General features: G+C 41.3%; 1 protein-coding gene across 3 annotated transcripts in view; it reads right to left on the bottom strand.

The window, feature by feature from the left end:
- The window catches only part of RNF144B (ring finger protein 144B), a 146,199-nt gene that overhangs the window by 59,755 nt on the left and 69,906 nt on the right, over nucleotides 1-16,538 (bottom strand). For 2 of the 3 annotated variants that reach the window (XM_006072525.4, XM_044927597.2), the window contains exon 2: nucleotides 3,636-3,839. In XM_006072525.4, the coding sequence (XP_006072587.1) occupies nucleotides 3,636-3,803 (168 nt within the window). In that variant the 5' untranslated portion in view covers nucleotides 3,804-3,839. Of the gene's footprint in view, nucleotides 1-3,635; nucleotides 3,840-15,767; nucleotides 16,076-16,538 lie in introns of those variants that run through there. The other variant, XM_006072523.4, reaches the window with a different exon arrangement.

Raw genomic sequence — 16,538 nt, 5'->3', positions numbered from 1 at the left:
TGGATTCTTTACCCCTGATCCACCAGAGAAGCGCAATAGAGCTTACTATTTTGATCAATCACATTGGGAAGCCAGGGAAGGTTCATAATTATAGCTATATAGAGTTCCCAAGTTAGAAAATACAAAAATACCAAGCCATCTGACCTTCTACTTTTACATACTCCCCAACAATGGGGATGTATGGATCTAGATGACAGAATAATCTAATTGTATTAACCCCTACTCCCAAACTGCTAAAGGAGAAATAAGAACTATTTGTGCAGTCTTTAACTGGGAACTTAGATCTACGGAAACAATAATAGAGAGGCGTCAGTTCCTTGTGGATATGAAATACGGCCTTTGCTTGTGTGTGTGTACTCTTTGCCCAACAATGATGCACACATTTGACTTCTGCTCTATGAGATCTCTGAAAAAGTGAATCCCATACCCTGCTTTTAAACATCAGTAACCTTCAGACAAAAATTTCCATTCCAGCTTTAACCAAACATTGCTTCTGACTCATTTGTTTCAAGGATTAGCAAGGCTCTGAAACCAATGTGAGAAAGTCAAAGAAAATAGTTTTGAAGCACAACACTCTGAAACAAAGCAAGACCAAAGGAAACTGAAGCTGCCCTGTGATGACAAGGCCATTTCCTCACTTCCTGTAAAGCAACTCACGCTGACAAGATGAGGAAGAACCAGGACAAACACCCGTTTAAACTAAGGATGGATTAAGAGTCAACTAGAAGAGTTGCTGCTGCTGCTGCTAAGTCGCTTCAGTCGTGTCTGACTCTATGCAACCCCACAGACGGCAGCCCACCAGGCTCCCCCATCCCTGGGATGCTCCAGGCAAGAACATTGGAGTGGGGTGCCATTTCCTTCTCCAATACATGAAAGTGAAAAGTGAAAGCGAAGCTGCTCAGTTGACTCGCAGCGACCCCATGGACTGCAGCCTACCAGGCTCCTCTGTCCAGGGGATTTTCCAGGCAAGAGTACTGGAGTGGGTTGCCATTGCCTTCTCCAGGAAGAGTTGAGCATCTACTTAAACTAAGTTGGGCATCTCGGCATGGTAGAAGGAGAGCCTGATGCCTAAATTACAATAATCACATTTTTGCTTTGGGAAGCCTTGTATGGTCTGATTAATATTTGATATTAATGGTTAATATTTATTATACAATAAATGTAATAATCACCAAACAACAAGTTTTACAAGTGAAATTCGCTCAGTTGTGTCTGACTCTTTGCAACCCCATGGACTATACAGTGCATGGAATTCTGCAGGCCAGAATACTGGAGTGGGTAGCCTTTCCCTTTGCCAGGGGATCTCCCCAACCCAGGGATCGAACTCAGGTCTCCCACATTGCAGGCAGATTCTTTACCAGCTGAGCCACAAGGGAAGCCCAATCACCAGACAAATGTGGGTTTAATACCCTTGACTTGTGAGGGAAATTTTTTTCAAATTTGTGCATCAATGTTGAGTAAAGAATATACACACACACACTTACTGAAGCCTCCTCCCGTCTACCCAATTATCACTGAACACCCTGGCCCTACACCCCTAACCTCCTGCTCTTTTATTTTCTAAGCCCCTATTTCCCACCACCTCCTCCGTCTACCCAATTATCACTGAACACCCTGGCCCCACACCCCTAACCTCCTGCTCTTTTTTTCTAAGCCCCTATTTCCCACCACTCTATAAAGTTACTATTTATCATGTAACTCTTTTGATAGAATATAAGATCCTAAAAGCAAAGAACTCAGCTGGGTTTTGTTTTCTGCTACATCCTACTGCCTAGAACAATTCCCAGAACAAAGATGCTGCTTACTAGATACCTAGATATCTGTTGAATGAAGGGATAAATGATACTATTCTTTGCCATCTTTGGATGCTACAGTTCAAAACAAAAGGAAAGGATTTTACTCACTTTCCTTTTTTACCTAAGAATTATTCCAAGCTTTCTCTCTACTCTAATCTTCAGTCCAAAAGAATTTAAGAAAACTGATATAAACTAGCTGGAAAATGTGTCACGTTAGTTGAATAAATTAAGAAAAAAAAAGAGATGGAGTAAAATTTATTTCACCTTAACTATTTTTTAAAGTATGCTTAGTAAAATGCCTTTTTATAAATGATTCTAGAACTTCCTAAATAATTCCTTTCTTCTCACTCCCCTTGATTTGAGCAGTGACTACTGTAACTAAACTGGTTGATTTCCCTCACAAGTCAGGGCTATTAAACCCACATTTGTCTGGTGATTATTACATTTACTGTATAATAAATATTAGCCATTGGACTATACAAGGTCCCTTCCCAAAGCAAAGATAAACAGTGATTATTGTAATTTAGGCATCAGGCCCTCGCTCCACCATGCTGAGTTGCCCAGCACTCTTTCTAGTTGACTCTTAATCCATCCTTAGTTTAAAAGGGTAGCTGATTCAGCTGTAGCAATAATAAAATGTGATATCATGTTTTCCAAGGGGAGGGGAAAGGGTAGCTGATTCAAACACACAGGAGAGAGGTGAGTGCCATAAAGAGAGGAAAGATTCTTCAGTTCTGGGTCTATGAATACAGGCCCAGAGAAGCTCTATCTTACTACGTTTTCATTTTTTTATGAAAAATTTATCGTTATTTGAAATTTCCCAATGGGAGACACAAACAGAAATGTGTTGAGGCCAGGTGCGGCCCAAGGGCATCAGCTTACAGTCTCTTGTTTACAGCCTCAGGGCAGACAGCATGGCCCTCACGAAGCCTGCTCCCACTTCTAAAGCAGGTGAGGCTCTCCTGCAGTATGCGGCGTCGAGCCACCCAGATTCCACCAAACTCCTGGCCAGTTCCTTCAACGTGCACATCTTTTCTGTGAGGAGTTCTCACTAGCACACAGTAAGAGCTCAAAAAATGCTTGAATAAATGAAAATCTGAACAAGATCACCTGGTTCATACTTCTAGTAATCCCATGGAACCCATCAGTCTGTTTCCTATCTTTATTCTTTAACCACTGTGTCCATAGGGTCGCAAAGAGTCAGACACAACTGAAGCAACTTAGCACATTCTTTAACCAACCAACCTTCAGGCATACATGCCATCAAGGTCACCAGCACGGATACCAAAGTGTCAAACTAAAAGAGACAAGTCCACCCTTGAAGATCTATAGGGTGATATCTATTATGAGGAATAAGCAGCATTCAGAATATTGTGAAAATAGAAAAAAAAATTAAAAAGGAGATTTAACAAAGTAAAACAGTTGCATACCATGCGCTTTGTAGGAGATGAGCACGGAGATGAAAGAAAATTCAGCAAATTGCTACCTGATTTCTCCATCATTCAAAACACCTGATGAGCCTCTTACAGATGGTAGTTAACTAAGGCAAGTTAAAAATGTCTCTATTTTGTTCCTTAGCTAAAGCGTTAAGAATAGAAAGGCACAGCTTACGCAACCAATAATTAAATTTCATACACATGTTACACTTTGCCTAAACCCCAGCAACTATCAGATTTAGCATTCAAAACAGTATTTGGAATCTTATCCAAACATGGACTCGCTCTCCCAAGCAGGATCATAGGGTAATTTGGCTTCTCCTGAGCCACAGAAATATCTCCTATACTTTCACAATTTTTCCCTTCATATTTTTTCATGATGAAAGCATCAAGGAAAACTTACAGCTGTGCAAAAGATGCATCGGCATTCCTGGAGCGTGGTCATCTTGTCCAGAGACTGCTCACACAGGCAGAGTTTGCAAGTGACAAGGGGCGCCAGGGCCAGGTCTCCAGGCGTGGGATTTTCAGCGGCCGTCATGGTCAGACAGTGGAGCCTACCCACTGAGCCCATCAGCTTGTCCTCAGCCTCCTTCAGTCTCCTCAATCCCTACAGAAAGGCCCAAGGCAGAAAACATCCATTGATACAGCTATTGTTTAATCAACATCAGGACGCAGCAAATCCTCCCCCTCAGTGATCTAAACGTACAGCGAGTGCATTTCTGAGAGCCATGGGCTAGAGAGCTAGCCACCTTGACAAGCTTTCCCTGGAGTTCCGAAATGTAAGGTGACCTCACTGTCCTGACTCACTCAAGTGACCTATGGAAATTAAAATACTATGAACAGACACACCATTTTGGAATGGCATTGCTAAGATCAATTTAACAGACTCAATAAACACTTAGAACATCACTCAAAAAGTTAAACACGTAATTGCCATATGACCCAGCAATTTCACTTCTGGGTGAACACCCAAAAGAATTGAAAGCAGGGACTCAAACAGATACTTGCACACCCATATTCATAGTAGCATTATTCACAATAGTCAAAAGGTAGAAAGAAACAATCCAAATGTCCATCAATGAATCAATGAATGAATGAACAAAATGTGTTATAAGCATACAATGGGATACTATTTAGCCTGAAGAAGGAATGATAATCTGACACATGCTACAGCAGGGATGAACCTTATAGACATTATGCTAAGGGAAATAGGTCAGACACAAAAGGGCAAATATTGTATTTATAATATTTATAATTCTATCTATATGAGGTACCTAGAACAGCCAACTTCACAGAGACAGAAAGTAGAAAGGTGATTACCAAGAGCTGGAGGAAGGGCAAATGGAGAGTCATGACTTAATGAGTGCAGAGTTTCTGGAATGATGAAAAAGTTCTGGAAATAGAAAGCATGATGGCTGCACAACCTTTTGAATGTTGTGATTATAATGTCACTGAATTATACGTTAAACAGTTGAAATGGTAAATTTTGTTTTGCATATTCTATCCCAATAAAAAATTTTTTCAACATGGTATCAGTGTTGTGTTCCTTCACATGCCTTGCTTTATTTAATCTTTTACAACCGCAATGATCACTTCCTTCACTTTACAGATGAATTGAGGTCCTGAGAAGCTGCACAATCTGCCAAAGTTCTCAGAGTTTATACACAACACAGCAAAACTCAAACCTCTATCTTTTGAGGCCAAGTCCAGTGCTGTCCCATTACACCAGAACCGCCTCACAGACGGATATTATGTGGAGAGATGGAGCAAGGAGAGAGGGCTATAAGAAGGGGAGAGAGAGAGGGGAAAAAAAGATGGAAGGAGACCTGAATTCCATGACTACAGCTATCATAAGATCACTGAAACTGTACAAGAATAAAATCTGTCTCTACATGTAGCATGACTATAGGAAAGGATATTTCTACACCAAAAAACAAAAATTATAATGGAAGCCCTTCCATTAGATTTTTATTCATAATCTTTATTTTTATTCATATAAAAATCATATAAAGATAAAATCATTAAAATATCATATAAAGATATTCATAATATCTTTATTTTTATTCATAATATCTTCTGATTAAATAAAAGCAAAATCTTTAAGTTCTTACTATTTTAAAAGACTATGCGTGCTTAGTCAGTCAGTCACGTCTGACTCTTTGCGACCCAATGGACTGTAGCTCGCCAGGCTCCTCTGTCCATGGGGATTCTCCAGGCAAGAATACTGGGTGGGTTGCCAAACCCTTCTCCTTAAACGAGTATGGGCAATTCTGATAAATTTGGCCACAAAAATAATTATATCCTCTCCTTCCAGAAGATCCAGACTCTCTTCCTCCCAATTTTCAGGCAAAAAAAATTATTTTACACATTCAGCACTTGTTACACAGCCTCACAGTGGCTTACGTTTCATTATATTAGTATGAAAGTACTAAAATAAAAGAGTGAAAAACAGACTGGATTAGATAGAAAATCTATGAGATCTAATTGCATTAACTTTCTTAGTGTCATATCAGAAAGAGTCAGCAGTTTCTAACTCTAGTGACCTGAAGTATTTAAGGTTTATCACCTATTCCTTGAGAAGTAGTAGATCTGATTAAAAAGAAATTGAAAAGGAAGCTAATCAGTGATTGGCTTCCAATACGATAGGTATTTCTTGGGAAAAGACCAATATGGTTCAAGATACCATGCTCTTATTCAATTAACTATTGGTGACCTATTATTCAAGAGCAAATTAAATTCAAAACAACTTGCACATCAAATTCAGGATTTTTGAGTTAAAAAAAAAACCAAAAAAACCTCTTTAGGGTCAGTTACAGGTAAAGGTGAATGATTTTACTTCTTTCCTGTCCCAGTTTATGCTTACACAGCTACTATCTGCTTTCTTCTCAAGACTTCCTCGCTGATAACACACATCTTACCAACAACGTATTCTCATCCGTCTTTTCCCAACACTGCTCATACAACATATTCTGAATTATTTTTCCCCTCAAAAAGAGAAATCCCAAGTCACACAGTAAGAAGAAATGCAGCCAGCAAATGCTTCCTGAGTACGGAAGATGGGAAGTGACACAGGCCAGAAACATCCCACACCACAAATGTCAACTACACCAACAGCCCGTTTGGAGGAAGCTGTTGAGAATAGATAAATCCTGTTGCTCCAACCTAACAAGAGAGCTAGGTGTTCTTCAAGAAAGTCATTCATTTCTCACCGTCTCAAACTATACTATTTTTTAGAAGGAGACACTGAACAGGCCAATGTACTCGAAAAACGAAGACATAATGGGATACCTCTTAGAAGGTTATGTCTCCAAAACAGTCTTCTTTTAAGGTAGGGTGGGAAGTTGTGTGAAATCAAAGCCATCTGAAATTTAATCTTGTCTCTTGCCATATACATAAGGTTTTACTCCATAGTTTGTGAGTAACATGCCTATGGGCTATGGAATCAAAGTTGTAAAAATAGAAAAATATCTAACCCCTCCAAAAGTTTCCTCCTGTCCCCTTTATTTATTATTGTTGTGTTTGTGTGTGTGCTCCGTGTCTGTGATTAAGAGGAGTTAACATAATATCTATCCTTGGCAAATTTTTCAATATGCAATTCAATTGTTAACCATAGGCATCATGCAGTTCCATAGGTGTATATTTAATTCTCCACTATATACATTAACTATGTAGTTTTTGGTCTGTCAATCCTACCTCAATAAAGTGCCTTAAAATTTAATATATATAAATTTAAAGTATATGTATTATATGTGTGTGTATATATATATATAAAGTTTTTTATAACATAAAAACTTCTTACAAAGCAGAGACTTACTTTGTTATAAAAAACAAAAAATTCCAAGCATTCCAACCAAGGCAGAACTTGTGACTGAGACAGGAAAGAAGGCACATATTTCATCTCTTTGAGATGTGAACAATCCAAAACAATTCATCAAAGAAGTGATTTATTTTTCTGTGTACAATAACCCCAGTTCCCCAAAGTGATGGTTTTCAAATAGTTTTAAAGCAATGGAATTTTATAAAAACAAAATCTTAAGTACTCCGCCACTGGATAAAAGAGAAATTGCAGACTAGTGCTCATGGAAGCAGTACCAGGAAGATCCCAGCCAGGCGCCCTTGACCTTTTCCTCAGCAGTCTTCCAGGCACCATCACTGAAGCTGAAGGCTTCACCAGGCATGGTTCAAAAGCCTGCCTTTTGGTTTTCACTCTGGGCAAAACTAGTAATGAATGTTTGAGAAATGAATGACTCATAGTTGCACTCCATAGAAAAAGAATATCCAGCAAGAAATCTTTTCACCATTGACTCATTAGAAATTGAGCTCTTAAGCAATAATCAGGAGAATCCCAAAGTCCTCTAAATAAATCTCCCCTACACTTGAGATGTCTGTGAATAACTCCAAGATGTTCTATTGTTTCTTCACCTATGTCTTAATAAGATTCACTGGTCTCCACGTAGAGAACAAACTTATGGTTGCCAGGGGGAAGGATAGAGGAAGGGATAATCAGGGAGTTTGGGACGGACATGTACACACTGCTGCATTTAAAATGGATAACCAACAAGGACCTCCTGTATAGCACAGGGAACTCTGCTCCATGTTATGTGGCAGCCTGGATGGGAGGGGATTTGGGGGGAGAAAGGATACATGTCTATGTACGGCTGAGTCACTTTGCTGTTCACCTGAAACTATCACACATTGGTTGTTAATCGGCTATACCCCAAGACAAAATAAAAAGGTAACAACAAAAAAAGATTCACTGGTCTCCATTACATAAAACCACCAGCGGCAGAACTCCCTCCCAGAAGCCTGGCATGCTGCAGTCAATGGAGTCGCAGAGAGTCAGACGTGCCTTAGCAACCGAACAAGGAACGGCATGAGGCACAGAGGGGACGGCCAGAGGCTGACTGACCCTCTCAGGGAGCATCCTCGTAGGTACACTGGCAACACACACGCTCCCCTCCAGGTTTCCAGGAGTCTTCCTTCCAGAGAGCCCATAACTCACTCTCACTGTCTTGCTCGACTTGTTTTGCCTCATACTTCACATTTTACCCAAGCAAGTGACTTGAACATTCCACCCTCCAGCCTGATTTAAAACAGTAACAATCATAATTACTTTTACAGTTATTACATACAAGTGTAACTGAGCTTCTTCTTGGATGCTAAGAACCCAGTGAGAAAAGAATTTTGGTAGAGAACGTAAGAGTCATTACGGAAAAAAGAAAAACCTGACAAGCTGACTTTACGTTCAAATGTTCTGAAGTTGGCGGCAAGGCTGAGGGTGGACCGGGAGGGCAGGCTTCACCCAGATTGTAGATGTCTCACCTGCTTAACTATAAGTAACCACACAGCACAACAGATTAGTGCAAGGAAGGAAAGTGTTAGTCGCTCGGTCATGGCCGACTTTTGGTGAACCCATGGACTGTGAATTGCCCAGGCTCTCTCCAGGCAAGAATACTGGAGCAGGTTGTCATTTTCTCCTCCAAGGGATCTTCCTGACCCAGAGATCGAACCTGGGTCCTGCATTGAGGGGAGATTCTTTACCATCTGAGCCACCGGGGCTCTAAAACATCTGATTTTGCACTAAATAGCCAGGAAAAGGGAATCAGCAGTTCTAGCTACTCTCTGAGTGTCTCCTGCACTACAAAGTGTTCATTATATGAGAAGTAACTACCTTTTGCTAGGAAAGAACAGGAAAGTCACTTTTTCCCTCCTGTGTTTTCATTAGAATTGCCAAAGAAAGGAATACTTCAGAAACTGTGCTGGAAAGCTCAGGATGTATAAGGAATTTTCATATTCTGCTGGCCGCCTGAAAAAGCAATCTGCTCCAAAAAATGCAGTGGGTGAGAGAGCCAACTTTCGAAGTATTTTTCACTAATGTAGTTTATGTCTGTTTCACTACCCAAAATCATAGCTGTTATTCCTCTACGCAAAAAGATAATGTGATTGGAGAGGATACTGTTTTACTAGGAGACTCATCTGGCTATTTAGGAATTCTTCCACCATCTGCAAAGACTGTAAGACTCGGATAAACTGGTAAAGCACAAGATTAAAGGGACAAAGAGAAAAAGAAAGCTAACACAACCAAAGGGCTGGATATTACTGATATAATAGAAATGTTAGCTTATGTAAAAATCCAGTTGATCTACAGTGAAGGGTCTTAATTCCAGGCCATGGTAAGAAGTCTAAGACTAAACAGAAGACGAGACACATGAGAGCTGTCAAAATGTTTATGTGCCAGTCAAAGATACTAAGTCGTCCCTGAAAAAGCTTTCATAAAAGATATGAATGCTTGACAGTGAGAGGGAGCTAACAAAAGGAAGCATTTTCAGAAAGGGGAGGTGTTGGGGAAGGTAGGGCTGAAGTGCTGCCTGTATAATGCAGAGAGATTCTGAGGAAGCCAATACTCTAGCACAGCAGGAAGAAACAATAATCCAATGGTCCCATTTCTACCTTGTTAGGAAAGCCCTCCAGATACCAACCAAGACTGACATGTCAGGCAACCAGCTCAACACGATCTGAAAATTAGTATTGTGTTGACCTTGGCATTTCTATCCAATGCAATGATTAATTTCACTGCTGGTTCATGTTCTCAACAAAAGCTGTTAGTGACTCAAATGGTACTAACTGAATCTAATAAAGTGCTGACTATCATCAGCCACTGGCCAATTGCTGAAGTTCTACCCTCAATACAGTCTGGAATGGAAGGCAGACCAGCAGGCTGGTAGAGTAGCAAGGGCTATAGATACTGGTGATAAGTGGGGCAAGGATTTATGTGGATCTCCATACTGACAAGTCTTGTGATTCTCTTCCCTTCTCGCATCTTTGACCCACTCTCTGGCCATTCAGGGACTAGATGAATCAGTGTACAACCAGTAATATCAGAAAAACAGTTCTAATACATGTCTTGAGAGGGCAAGAATAAATGGGAAGACAGTCAGCCTCACTAGTAATCACAAAAATGCAATTATTCAAGTATATTTTATATCTGTTTTTCAAAAGGATAATGCTCAAGACCATTAAGTAGATACATCACATATCAGATACTTTAACAGGGCTTCCCAGGTGGCTCAGTGGTAAAGAATCCGCCTGCCAAGGCAGGAGATGTGGATTCAATCCCTGAGTCAGGAAGATCCCCTGGAGAAGGAAATGGCAACCCATTCTAGTATTCTTGCCAGGAAAATCCCATGGACAGAGGAGCCTGGCGGGCTTCAGTGCATGGGCTAACAAACAGCTGGACACAGCTTCGTCACTGAGCACCACACACATCACACATAAGATACTTTAATCATTAGTTGAAAACAACAGCACAGATTAGAAACTATTCTGTGGTATGAGATCCCTAGGTGGCTATGGGGATTGGTTCCAGGACCCCTGGAATCCAAGAATTTTGGTATCTGCCAGGGGAATACCAAATTTCCTTATATGAAAAGGCCTGGTACCATTGGCCCTCCACACCCGTGTCTCCACATCTGCAGGTTCCGCCAACCACAGTGCAGGACCCACCAGTATGAAGGACTGACTGTGTAAACAAACCCAAGACATGCTTAATTCTTAGAGACCACAGGTAACCTACTCAGGCTTTGTGAGATGGTGGCATTGCTGCAAAACAGTTTATCACTGTGCCAGGAAAGGGAACTTCTGCTCTTTTCCCCTACCGTTTCACAGCATCCTTCAGGGGAAATCAAGAAACGAAAAAATATTCAGTTTAAAATTCTTCAGTTTTAACATCTTCATCTCAACAGGTTCCAGGATGGTAATAAGATGATAACTCTAACTTGGAGACCTGGTTTTTCTCTAAAAAATGGAACTGATATACAAATATATCTCTATTAATTTTTTTTGTGGATGAAAAGGACAGATACATCCTTAGGAAGGAAACCGTAAATATTATCAAAAGCTGTTTTCTATGTAGTCTCTCTGCTATCTGAAATTATGTAACAAATGAAGTACATTATTTTAATAAGATCTATTTTCCTAACTGTACTCAGATATCATTAAGAAAAAAAAAATGTGTAACTTTAAGGTATAAAACCCAATGATTTGCTACAGATATGTTTTGCAAAATGATTACCACAGTAAGGCTGCTTAACACTTCCATCACCTCGGTTACCATTTTTTTAAGGTGACAGTAATCAGATCTAATTTTTACATTTTGCTACATGCATGATATATAGAAGAACTATATGGAAAGAGATATGAGGTCATGACCAACAAAGTACATGATACTGTGATAAGCTTACTCTAAACCTTCTGGAGTACGGGACATCTGGGAGGTCAAGTTTTAACATTTGCAAAATGCCTACTCTTCTGAAAAGCAAATTTATTTTTTTCTTGCCTTCTTTCTCTGTTCTCATCACCACTATAAGGTAAGGCCCAAGAGGTGGAAATCCATTTCCAGATTTCCTAACAAAACTTTCAAAGAAGGTAGAAGTGAAAATGAGAATAACAGCTCAATGATATTCTTGACATTGTAATTTTACATTCATCATCATAGGTCCCTCCCCAACCCCACCACTGTGCCCTGCCCACCTCTTTTTTAATCAGTGGTTCCCTGGCCTCCCACAATTATTCACCCAGCCCTGCTGAATAATTTTCTTCCCCCTGCTTGGTATAACAACAAAGCTCAGAAGCAGGAAGGAATGCCACTTACAGGCAGGTCAGACAGTGATGTAATTAACAGATCAAGGAGAAGTGTTATTTCAGAAAGCCCCATGGAGCAAGAGACGGGCTGATTTCCTGGGTCATGACATTACCAGGAAACTACAGTTACTAAAGGATGAATATCTAAACCAAAATGTTTTCTTCAAATGCATAAAAGGTTGTATAAATATTACCCTCTCCTGTGAAAATTAAAAGTTTTATAGAGACATTTTATAGATACAAATTTAAAACTAGTTAGGGGAAAGAACTCCTCCATCTCACACTAAGTGAAGTGGAGGGGTATGTATTTTTGTATGTTTCTGCCAAATCAATTTCTCAAGGAATAAAATGCAGGAAAATACAAAATGCAGGAAATAAGGTCAACCCACAAAGAATTGAATTCCACACACGGAATGTGGATGTAAAGGTGATTAAACATAGTCCCCACTTATTACCAGTAAACTAGATGAGAAGGTTGTCATCAGAGAGTTTCATATAATCATACTCCGAGTTTACAGCTTCAGCCACAAGTCCAACAAAAAAAGAAAGGAGATGGTCTTGTTCTACCTTCCCAAGAAAAACAAAGAACCAGTTGACTGAAGATCTGAGACTCAAACTCGTGACTGCAGAGGAATGAGAAACCAATGAGACACAGCTTTTAAAGCATGTTCTTTGATACCACAAGCCATACAACCAGAAATATGCCTGGCTGTGAATAAGAGAAGTGTATTTTAGTTAGATCGTTGTGCTTTCCATCTCAGGAAGGGATTCAGTCACAGATGAGAATTTTCTCACTCCATGCTGCAAAAGTATTGACCACTTTCACTCTCTTTTACAGCTTCCCATGTTTTAATAACTACTGAAGCACAATGCATTAGGCTTAGAAGTACTCATAGACCAAGTAAATAATAAATCCCAACGATAACAGAAACAAAACATTAGTACAAGACCTCCCACATAGGCCTAAAGGTGACAAAACAAATTAAAACTTGAAATAATTAAATAAATTAACTTAGGTGGGCCTATGCCTCTTCAAATTACTTAACACTCAGGTGACATCAGGGAAACGTCAAAAAGACAAGACATCATTGAGATGACCAACTTCAAAGTATTTTTCACTCTCAGGTAAAACAACATGAATTAAAAATTACCATTCTGGTCCAAAGTCACTCCCAAGCCTAAGCAAATTTCTTCAGGACAGAGGCTACATCATATGCATCTTTATTGGCCTCAGCCTCCAGTCCCTCAATACCACAGAAGATAACTTCTCTACTGTACATGGAGGAGAGAATATATTCAGGGCCTGATTCTCATCTGTAGTCACTTCCAACAATTCAAAAGCTGAAAAATACTGATAATTTGTTGTATCAAAGGTGCTTCAGTAAGTCAAGACAGGCATTCCTGAAAAAGAGTCTCAGTACTCAGGAGCAGTGGCTACCGATACCTACTCCCCAAGCTCAGCTTGGCCTAGTTTCCATCTCCAAAGCAATCAGCTGCACAAAATAGGTTTAGTCCCCAAACCGTAAGGACTTTGTTCCTCCAGCAACATCTGGGTTCCGCATGACTCCTGACCTCTACCTCAAACTAGAGATTTCAAACACTACGAACTTCACTCAACAAGAAAGTAGAATCATAAGTCAATCCAGGAGAAACGCAGAAGCCAAGACTAGTGGAGAGAGTACAGAGGAATGAGTATGGTGTCCTTAACAATGTTCCTGGAAGTGTATCAGTGGCTCAGTTGGGTCTGACTCTTTGCGACCCCATAGACTGTAGCCCACCAGGCTTCTCTGTCCATGGGATTCTCCAGGCAAGTATACTGGAATGAGTTGCCATTCCCTTCTCCAGGGATCTTCCTGACCCAGGGATGGAACATGGGTCTCCTGCATTGCAGGTAGATTCTTTACCATCTGAGCCACTCGGAAACAACTTTTCAAAAGGGACAATTTAAATATAAATATAAATTTATCAGATTAAAAGTATTTGTATTATGGAAGACAAAAGACAGCTTCCAGAAACCTTGGTGGTCTTACTATACAGCTAAAATAAGCTTTTTTTTCCTGATAGAGCATACTTTCCTCTCTGCTGCAGGGTTTGGCTCTAAAAACCTGGATCATAATCTGGGAGACCCAAAAACTAATTATTATGTTTAAAAAAAGACATCTCTTAAGCTGACCTAGTTTGGAAGCCTGGATGCCTTTAAATTGCCAATGAACTGAAACCATTCATGAGAATGGGGCTTTTGAATGCTGAGAATGTTCTTTGGGGCTCAGCACAAAGATATTTGGCATAGATGACTGTAAATATTTGTAAAACTCTGGGTAAATGGACAGTGTTTGACCACACTCAAACCTCATGTCCAGCACAGTACTGTAGAAGCAAGTTATCTGGGGTGATTGGTTTGTGGGGAGGGGGGGAGGGGGTTGGTTGAGGGACTTTTTTTTTTTCTATTTGTTTTAAATTTTAAAAAGCCAAGCAACTCAATTTTGTTACAGGACATCTTTTTACATTTTCTATACCTTGAATTTGTTTACTCATCAAGACAGTTCCAATTAGTCAGAGGCTCCTTTTGGAACAATTTATTTTCTTTCCCACTTTTCTAACTTTATGCCCATCACAAAGAATAAAATCCCAGTCACAGGCATGCAAAAGGAAGGCTGGAGTTTTATGAAAATGTGACCTTGGAGTTCCTAATACAATTCTCTCCACGTGGCCTTGTGGATGGCTATAGATGTTTTTTTCCCTCCTTCTCTCTCCTCCTCAAGATATCTTCAGAAATACCTAAGGGACTGCTACCCATGAAAAGGACTAGGGCTGAAAAGGGAGGACAGAGGAAGGAGAAGGAGGGACCAACAGAGGGATTAGATGTAAAAGGGACTGGGGGCCAAGAGGCTCATCTCAGTGAAAGCTGCAGTACTCCGATACTTTAGCCAGCAGCTCACTGAAGACTGGCTTGGGTTCCTTTTGCCTCTTTATCCGCACCCTAAAAACTGAGTCATGGCAAGGTTCATTTATTTTGCTTCGGGGCCTAGACACCCCCAATTGGCTGCTTCAGAAATGTTCTTTAATTCATATCTGGCAACATTCAAATAAACCTCCAGAAATGCCAAATCAGAAGAACACTGCTAGCCTTACTGCCAGCCTTAGCTAATATTTTGATATGATACATGCAACAGAAAGTAAGAAAAAAGTGAGACTGTTGTGCAAGCATGAAGAGAGAACATATTGCCAGAAAGGGGAAATCATTTCTGAAAAATCTAAATGTGAGAAGTACATTCAAGAGTGGACTGACAACAGAATCTCTGAAACTCCTTGTAAGAAAAACAAAAGGTACCCTGGAAAGGGTCAGCTAAAGATATCTTTTCTACACTGATAGAGGGATCAGTTTCATTTTAACTTCAACTTGAGAACAGCAGTGGAAGATCCAAGTTTCACCCTGTTTTATCAGCAATTACACAACAAAATAATCAGCAGAATGTAGGACCAAGATCCCACGGATAACATCTTATCCATATGTAGGTATATCTACCTTCTGGCATGCATTCCCAAACAGCAGAAGGTAAGTATCTGAGATTCTGCCTACTCTGGTCTCCAGCTGCAGACACTGGGAGGTCTGCTCTGATCTTGAATTTTACAATACATTCTGCAGAGACTAGTTTTACAATAAATTAAGCTCGTTCCTTTTTGCCCGTAAACGGAGAGCTATTGTTGTAAAGTTCACAGGTGTTTCAGGCATTCAGAATGAATCCGATTCTGCACGGTTTCAGTACGAGAGGCAGAAAATAAAGCCAAACAACCCAGATATCAGAGTGAGTCTCCCGTCCCTTTTTCTTTTCTTAGTCCAACCCCACCGCTGTCTTGCAATGCCCGCAGCACTTTAAAAGCTGCCTAAACCTACCTGGCCGGAGAGCTCCGTCCCTCCCAGCCGACGCCGGGCTTCTCAGCAGCCTCCCTCGCGCGCACCGCCAGCCGGGGCCGCTCGCACCCCGGGGAGGAACGGCTGTTCCATGCCCTCCGTCTTCCGCCCTGTTCTGCGGCTGACAGCTTTGCGCTCTGCAGGATTGCAACAGGGCTCGGGCTCCCAGACCGATCCGGCCGGAGAGGGAGGAGGAGTCCCTCGAACCGCCTCCTGCCTCAGGGCGCAGCTGCGCTGCCCGGGGAACCTCGCAGAGCGCGGGGCGCAGCACCGCCAGCAGCAGCAGCAGCAGCAGCAGCAGCAGCGACGGGAGCCGTGCGTTTATTTATACAGGAAGCTCAGGCGCGCACTTCCTACTTCCCATCTGGGTCGCACTTCAGCTGCAGGTGATGGTCTTAACCCTGTCCCAACCCGGCGGCCCGCGCGCCCCAGCAGTCCGGCCCTCCTGCGCTCGCTCCGCTTAGCAAGACCTCTCTCTTGTCCTCCTGGGACGCCCGCTGCAGACAGCCAGGGCAGGACGATCAGCATCATCGGCCCCTGGTATCCTTCCTTCCTCCCAGACCGGGACACTTATTCACCTAACTGGCTTTCAGAACTTGCTGCTTCTCCTCTGCACGCGTCCTCCCGGGACACCTGTCTTTCCCTTTCCTCTCAGCCCTCCCAGTCTCTTGTTTCTAACGACCCAGACCTGCCTTCCCACCCTGCCAGAACACTTGCTTCTGTAGAGCCAGTCCCCACGCACGTCTCATCTAT

The sequence above is a fragment of the Bubalus bubalis genome, chromosome 2 (genome assembly GCF_019923935.1).
Source record: "Bubalus bubalis isolate 160015118507 breed Murrah chromosome 2, NDDB_SH_1, whole genome shotgun sequence".
NCBI classification, from domain to species: Eukaryota; Metazoa; Chordata; class Mammalia; order Artiodactyla; family Bovidae; genus Bubalus; species Bubalus bubalis.
The sequence above is the reverse complement of the archived record's forward strand: the minus strand, read 5'-3'. Positions and strand labels throughout refer to the sequence as shown.